The following is an 8,288-nucleotide window of genomic DNA, read 5'->3' as shown; positions in this document are numbered from 1 at the left end:
TTGCGCCTAAGATTCTCTGCATTTCCAAAAAAATGAAGTGTTGCTCGGTGTGATAGTGATATATACTGCATCGATTTGGATGACGTTCGATTCGATTTACATGATCGGACCCTACATTTGTTCTAAGGAAAAGCATCACAATTATTGTGGATCACGTCTTATTTCCATGATATATTAATTATTTTCAACCCAAACAAGGGAATTTCTTTTCTACGTCAGTGTTCACGGCTGGTGTAAATTGAAAACGATCGGAAATTATCATAGTTACAGCTCACGAAGGTGCACGACACTTGCAAGCATTCTTACTAGCTTTATTTTTTTTACACAAATAAAACATATTCTCTTTAATATGAGCAAAACGTTCTGGAAAAAGACACATTTGTTTGAAATATTTCATAAATAGGCGACTTATATATTAATAGCTCAACATAAAACATGTTTGGTAATTTTCAAAAATCGAGATCTTATGGTAAGGAGCCAATAGTGTACTACGAAACGATTCGCAAATCTCTATGGAAATTGCTTCGAGCATAAAGATGCTAGCAAAAGACTACGCTTAATGGCTCTAGCTAAAATCTATGGGTGGGTGGCTACAATATGTTAATAATGAAGCTTTGCATATTCGTTATAAGTACACATTACCGTTATCTTATTCCTTGCAGGAAACATGAAATCCCTATTCAAGGGAACTGCGTTGGGTCGCTATTCTAACTCATACGAACGATTAAAACTAACTATACTCTCTTCTACAGTAAATGATGACAGTTTCTAGATCCAAAAAATACTCTAATTTCATTACATCCGCGTGGGTTACCACAACTAACTGAAAATCTGGGGATCCCTCAATTGCAATATGTCGGAAGCGGCTCGAATGTAAGTGGCTGTATGAACACGATTACGGTATATCGAGTGGGTTCTAATGAAGGGCAATTAGCGAAGCTATTTCAAGGAATGTTGCGCTCCAACCGAAGATAGACTATTATCAGCAAATATTTCCGTGCTTGCAGCGAAAATTAATCAAACAAACAATGTATGAGTTCACAAAATTACAAACTCAATCGCCTCATCGTCGTCATCGTCATCATCGTCCTGTAAATCGAACTGTTGGGATTGGGAGCCGCTCTGTGAGGAAAGTGGTGGTGGAGCCGGTGGTGATCGATAGACAGGCCGCGGAGGTAGATCGATCTGCTGTTCGCTGCTTTTGCCTCGACAGAAAACAAACATCGGATATGTAATCTCATTGAACTGATTCAACCCGCTAGCGCTGGTGAAGCTGCTACTCATTGTTTGCTTTACCGGCAGCAGAAACTGAAACAATAGTCGATTGATTAAGAACGAAAATAATCACGAGATAATGATCTTCTGCGTCTAATAGTAGGGTGTACTACTTACAGGTTTCACGTTATCAACGAATTTGAAGAAGTCTTTCTTTGTTTCGCAATAGAAACCAATGCAGCAGCTGGGGTCCATTTTGCCGAGTTTCATTTTCCTAGGCGACTTGCAGTGGAACGATGATACGGGGAAGTTCTCCTGATTGACATCAACCATATCCTGACAGTAGTGCGGATCAAGATGGATTAATCTGTCCTCTGAAAAGATTATCAAGAGATTGGTTTCTATCGCATCCAAATGCTCGAGACAACATACCTTGGTACCCGATGAAGTATAGTGAATGTTTCGGCCGCCCACCGATTATTCCTATGCAATTATCTAAACTGAGCATTGCCTTGAGGCAATCGTTGTAAATTGGGTTCAGTTTCTCTGTCCCAAGACGCAACGGCACTAGGAGTATTAACGATTTCCAATGTATTGTATCTTCGATATCTGGAACACCCGCTTTGTTTGCTTCCGAGTTTGCGTTAGCTGTACTCGGACAACGCGGAGCGACATGTAAAGACAGATAAGGCGATTCACATTTTCCAGCAGAAGGTGATTTCTTTTGCCACGGAGCGACACTCGGAGCGGTGGAAATTGTGCACTCGTCAATGATGTCCTGAATGTAGACTGTAAAAAAAAATGATCGTGTATTTGTATTTCTTAATGGCAGTGGCGTCTCGTCCATATGTGCACCTCGTGCACTGCACAACCTAATATTTCAAAAAGGAAAAAAAATGTAGCGCCCTACTATGCTTATTAGCCCAGACCATACTGCCGTTCTACGCATATTTGTCCCATGTTACTTTTTGACGATTATCACTTTTCTTCATAAAACGTTGTTTTTATGCATAATCTTACGGAAAAACACAAAAAAACATATAGTTTGTTCCCAGCTTTTAAAAAAACAACATCAAGCTCAATTGTCCCATGTTGATATTCTATTCATAACTGTCCCACCATGTATTTTTGTAGATCCATATCGAATAAGTTGGTTCAAGTACAAGAATTTCATATCACACTTTCAGCAGGGTTAATGCACACATTCCTGTTTTTGAAGAACGAACTAATTCTCAAACAAATAAGAAAAAGTTTACCAGAACACGTGTACACCTTGTTAGTGAATGCCTAATAACAATGAGATTTATATTCTGCGGAGGTGTTGCAGATCACTCTTTTCTTCATAAAACGATGTTTCTATGCATCATCTTTCGGAAAAACACAAAAAAAAATTTTCTTCCCAGTATATCAAAAAACAATATCAAGTTCAATTATCCCATGTTGATATTCTAGGCAAAACAGTCCCACCATGAATTTTTAAATCCGTAATCAAGCATGATTGATTCAGTGAGGGGATCTCATCACATTTCATTAAACAATAGTATAGTGCTTATAAAAAACCCGGATTCTAAAAATATCGACAACAATCTAAACGATATTCCAGAAGAAAGGCACATCAATGTCGTTTTTTAATTTCACTCTTGCAGGTATAGCATCCCTCATAAATGTATCTTGCCGTTGTATTTTTGGACCACTGAAATAAACCTGAGATGAAAACTGCCAATAGAGAAGTCAATTTCGGATCAATCATTTGTCAAATTCGAACCTGATTTGGACATCACTATTTGACTATTGATGGACATTTGAAAGATCATCTGGCATCCCTGGTAAGCCAATGCTGTAGTATCTAGTTTCTCGTCAGCAACTCACACTGTGTGAACGGACAAGGCCAGTCAACCAGTTGTCAAGCGAGTTCACCGGCCCAGTAGCTGCTCACTGTCAAATCAGCTACTAGCAACGTATAAATGAGCCTTTATTCTACACTCTCCCAGCTCGCGCACTTTCATTTGTGCACGAGAATTACGTATAGCTACACGCGGAACGATAAAATTGTGTTGAAGCTCTGGTTGACTAAACTGCAAATGTTTTGGCAACAATTTCGTGCAGTGGAAATTGTGCACAAGAGAAGAGAACGGTTGTGGGTTCAATCTAGAGGTGGGCAAAACGGTTCAGTTCAGTGAGCGGCTCAGAGCCGCTCGTTCATTGTAGCGAGCCGGCTCTTTTTTGAACTGCGGATCTTTTTTGACCCGATACTCAAGACTCAGGCGGCTCGCATACCGGAGCAATAAGCAACTAGCAACTATCAACATGCAATAAGCAATATTATCGCCAATCCCCATTACATTTTTGTTGATCTCGCATACCAACGTAATACGATATCGCTATCGCCTTTGTTGAGCAACATATATCGCAAGTAACACAACGTGTTGTTTGAAAAGCAACTTATCGCCCATAATTGGGCATGTTTCGTTCATGATGCAGGTAGTTTGCATAATTTTAGGCGTTTTTATTGCTTCGGCATGCGAAGTACAACAAAATATGTTGCCTGTTGCATATTGCATATTGCTGCTTGCTAGTTGCTTATTGCTCCGGTGTGCGAGCCGCCTCAGACTTTCAAAAAGCGGCCCTTTTTGAGCCGAGACTCTTTCAACAAGCGGCTCTTTTTGAGCCGAGACTCTTCCAAAGAGCGGCTCGTTTTTGAACCGCGGCTTTTTTTTTAACCGAGACTCTTTTATGAGCCGAGACATTTACAAAAAGCGGCTCTGTTTTGAACCGCGGCTTTTTTTTTGAGCCGAGACTCTTTTGAAAAACGATTCTTTTTTGAACCGCGGTTCATTTGTATAGAACCGTGGATCGTACGCTCGTTCTGACGAACCGGCTCAAATGAGTGACTCGTGAGCGCTCGCCCATCTCTAGTTCAATCAGATCTCCTCATGGTGAGTCTCTCTCGATTCTCTCGCAACCCGAACTTAGACAACTAAACACACTCCAAATCCGCAAGGTGCTTTTATATAGCGACTCTCTGAAAGCTTTGCTTGGCGCAGATGATTAATCATGTCATCGACATCAGTCTGTGCACTTTTCCCATGCACAGACTGTATATTAAAGTATATATAGAGCGGTAAATTGCCAATGCATTAGTGTCTGTTTCGTGCATATCGTTGCTTGCACGTGTAGGAGATTCTTGCTTCAATTTCGCAATCGACGAATTTACGTTAGATTTACAACCAGATGGCGCAGCGAGTAAAATAATGATGTTTGTTTTTTTTTGGTTTGAAATTCGTTTGAATTTTTTAGAAAAACCCGAAATTTTCTCCAATTTCGCGGTTTTAAACATTCTTTCTACTCTGAAAAGGTTGGAAAATCACCATTTTACATTGTCTAATTGTGAAGAAGATATGAAAACCTTCATTGGATTAGTTTATCTTTTCAGTTCACATGGGTTGAGCATCCGAGGTCACAATGGAAGCATATCGTTTGTAAATAAAGGGAACTTTGAGGACATGTGTAACTTTTTGGTTACGAAAGAGGTATGTCGTTTTGTGACATCATAAATGCCACGGCAGTATTGTCTGGAACATCGGCAACAATTCAGAATAAGTTGGTGGAAATTGTTGGATCCACCATGCAAGAACTTATAGCGCAGGAAATAAAACAAGCTGATTTCGTTGCAGTTATGATCGACGAAATCGCTGATATTTCTAGGAAATCTCAGTTGGCTACAACACTACGATATTGCTCGAACGACGGTGAGTAGTAATCTATATATTGGGTTGGGGAAAAATAAATGTGGTATATTGTCAATATATGGCAACACTTAAACATATCTTGTGTTGTACTTATAGCATCGAATCATACTATACGGCTTTTTAAAGACGACAATCTGTGCTACAAGTGTCTTTTGACAGTGCTGTGAACCATTTGCAGAAGATTGGATTCCAAAAAAAGCTGGATGTATGGGTGCCACACGAGTTGACGCAAAATAATCTTTTAAACCGAATCAACGCCTAAGATGCACCCATTTTTGAAGAAGATGATGACTGGTGATGAAAAGTGGATCACGTACGACAACCTAAAGCGAAAAAAGTCGTGGTCGAAGCGCGGTGAGCCGGCCCAAACCATCGCCAAGCCCGAATTGACGGCCAGGAAGGTTTTGCTGTGTGTTTGGTGGGATTGGAAGGGAATCATCCACTATGAGCTGCTCAACTATGGCCAGACCCTCAACTCGGTTCTCTGCTGTGAGCAGCTTGACCATTTGAAGCAGGCGATTGACCAGAAGCGCCAGAAATTATCAATAGGAATGGTGTTGTTTTCCACCAGGGCAACGCTCGGCCTCACACATCTTTGATGACCCGCCAGAAGCTACGGGAGCTAGGATGGGATGTCCTATTGCACCCACCGTATAGTCCGGACCTGGCTCCAAGTGATTATCATCTCTTCCGGTCCATGCAAAACGCTCTTGGTGATACTAAGTTGGCCTCAAAAAAGACTTGCAAAAACTGACTGTCTGAGTTTTTTGCAAATAAGGAGGGGGATGTTATAAGGGGCAACAAGTTTGCGAACAAAACGGCGCATATTTGACTTAAATTGGACTTATGCAATGTTATATTGAATTTATATACAACATCAACTACGCACGACTATGAAAAATAGCTCAAAATTGGAATTAGACTCATATATCTTTGAAATACGACGAAAAACGAGATATTTCAGCCAATCCAGTAAAATTCTTGCATAAAGAAAACAATATTCGAGCACTAATTAACCCTTATTTTGCAATTTTGAGTAAAAGTTTTGGATCACCGTGTAGGTGCACCACTACACTGAGAGAAATAATTAGTAAATATAACGAATTTTTTGGTAAATACTACCAATCCACAGTCATTTTCGACCGTACTAATAAACACATATGTCAAGCAGAACCATGATTCGGAAGCCCAATATCGGTTACATTTTCTCGCCGAAAATGCACGTATCAGAATTATATCCTTATTATACCTCCGAATTGCCTTATGGGAACAATGAAAATGGTTAATACGCGCTTTTTTCACCAGTTTTCAGATATGACAATATCCAAGCTTACTAATGTTATCGAGTAAAATATACTAATCTCTGGTAGGGATGCGGGTTTGTTGACAATATGTACACAAAAATTGTACATTCTACTAATTTTGCATTACCAAATGTATTTGGTAGTTTTCGACCGAGGATTTTTCTAAGTGTAGCCAATTTACTCACGAGACGCCACTGCTTAAGGGTAGTCATCAGTTCTTACTTGCACAGTCCTGCGCTACATACACATTGATGCCGTCGAGATCAGTGATTTCCTGAGCAGCCATCTTTACTGCTTGTTTGAGTAAATGAGCCACTGCCCCAGGACCATACCAATCACCAGGCTTCTTACCGGTTTCCTTCCCTAGACCAACCAGTGTATGTATCGAAAAGGGACTCGTCCTCGAAGATGTATCTCCGAACCATCGTATAATCTTGCGATGAATGTTATCCTCGTAACTTAGTGAGCTGAAGTTCAATTTTAAGCTCTCTGCGTTCGCATCCCAACGCCAATGACGTCCTAGAAAATGCATCATTAGCCCTTGGGCTAAAAGCATCTGTCCAGACCGAATCATACAGCCCCAGCCACAATCGGAAGTGTAATTGGAGTCGTCCATAGTTTGGAATTCCCTCCGGTATGTTAGCCATAGCCGTGAAATAAAATCTCGTTTGAATGCTTCGATACCCTCTTCCTCGACTATCGATTCAGGGCTGCTATCTTCAATCGCATCAGTTCCAGTCTCCTCGGGTGGTGATTCTACGAAAATTTCCGAAGGCTGTTGAATGCTTTCGAAAACCAATTGATTCGTTTCGGCATTGGTGCTCAATTCAACCGAACTTTCCATCGAGGGTCCAGGCGTAGGCTTCTGATGATAACATCGGCCTAACAACCACAGCGGTTGTTCCTTTGAGAAACTCGTTTTCATTTTACCAGTCCAACCAAATTTGACGTTGTTCCACATGGTCATCAGCTTTGATTCGACTTTAACTTTCAGTTCCTCTCCACCACTACCCATCGCTGGATAACCCGCTCTAACTGGAGTACCACGAGTGCTTCCATGTTGACTGGAACCAACATCCAACCGCGCGAGATCCGAGAGAACACTTCTGGTAGGTGTTTCATTCTGCTGCTGAATATGGCGATAGGTTTGCTGACCTTCACTCTCAGAAACGCTTCGCATTTGTTGGTTGGCGTTTAAACGCCCGAAGCCAGTGCGATTCAATAGCACATCGTAATTCATTATTTAGTCTTCCTAGAAAACATTTCTCATCAGAAACTCCCAACATTGAATAGTTTTAGAAAATCCCGATCAGCTGACTCACCACTTGGATATTACTTCTAGGTAGACACAATCTATCTATGATCTGCCTTTGCTTTATGGCCAAGAAAAGAGATCAATTATTAAGATCGAATGAAATTTAGACTTTAACCTTGATCACCACTAGGAAATAAGTTTATAGTCAAATGCACACACAACTGTACCACCAAGAAACGCTTTGATTGCTTCAAGTACACAAACTAGACCCCAGTTCGCCTACAACTGCTAATTTTCGATTGAAGACATTCGAACGGATTGTCATTTTATGTTTTTCGTGATTTTGCTTATTCTCTCGCTTTGCTGTTGTTCCTTCCATTCGTTGTCGCAGAACTGTCAAATCAACTTTGGGTGCAAAGTAAATAGAATACCAGGTATGTTAAATCGCCTGTGTTGAAGAATAAAAAGAAACTAATTTTTAAAAAAAATCTCAGTTTGTCGTAAAGTATTTCAAATATTGTACTCTATTACTTGATTGAATTTTTACGAACATTGTTTTGTTTCTTCCATATACGCTTCATATCTAAGTGGTGCGGACTCAATTAACTTTGTTTTCAAGCAAATTCATGTACTTTGTCAAGCGATTTCTTACAATAATTTCTCAGACCACCAGAGTTTACAAATATATTTCTGAATTTACAGACATATCTGTAACATACTTTTTATTTTTGTTGCAGACTTTCGGATATTACAATATTTAACAGG

The 8,288-nt window shown here is 40.2% G+C and overlaps 1 protein-coding gene across 2 annotated transcripts; it reads right to left on the bottom strand.

The window, feature by feature from the left end:
• Positions 1 to 255: 255 nt before the first annotated feature.
• On the bottom strand, positions 256 to 7,882 carry LOC129762293 (cysteine protease ATG4D). Of its 2 annotated transcripts, none has more exons than XM_055760434.1 (5): positions 7,591 to 7,882; positions 6,491 to 7,520; positions 1,648 to 2,004; positions 1,393 to 1,589; positions 256 to 1,308 (listed from the first exon to the last, which is right to left on the bottom strand). In XM_055760434.1, the coding sequence occupies exons 2-5, from the start codon at positions 7,506 to 7,508 to the stop codon at positions 1,039 to 1,041; spliced, it is 1,842 nt and encodes a 613-aa protein (XP_055616409.1). In that variant the 5' UTR covers positions 7,509 to 7,520; positions 7,591 to 7,882; the 3' UTR covers positions 256 to 1,038. The 2 variants fall into 2 exon arrangements, with proteins under 2 accessions (XP_055616409.1, XP_055616410.1); XM_055760435.1 differs by having other exon boundaries at positions 6,491 to 7,516.
• Between the last annotated feature and the right edge of the window lie 406 nt (positions 7,883 to 8,288).

This window comes from Toxorhynchites rutilus, chromosome 1 (genome assembly GCF_029784135.1).
Source record: "Toxorhynchites rutilus septentrionalis strain SRP chromosome 1, ASM2978413v1, whole genome shotgun sequence".
Taxonomy (NCBI): Eukaryota; Metazoa; Arthropoda; class Insecta; order Diptera; family Culicidae; genus Toxorhynchites; species Toxorhynchites rutilus.
This window is presented reverse-complemented; position numbering and strand designations above follow the sequence as displayed.

What these genes read in the sequence shown, in the direction of transcription:
- LOC129762293 (XM_055760434.1), bottom strand. Translation starts at nt 7,508, where the DNA reads ATGAATTACGATGTGCTATTGAATCGCACTGGCTTCGGGCGTTTAAAC. An exon ending in TGTAGCGCAGGACTGTGCAA is followed by an intron (nt 2,005 to 6,490) that starts GTAAGAACTGAT and finishes TTTTTTTTACAG; the next exon opens with TCTACATTCAGGACATCATT. An exon ending in ATACTTCATCGGGTACCAAG is followed by an intron (nt 1,590 to 1,647) that starts GTATGTTGTCTC and finishes TAATCTTTTCAG; the next exon opens with AGGACAGATTAATCCATCTT.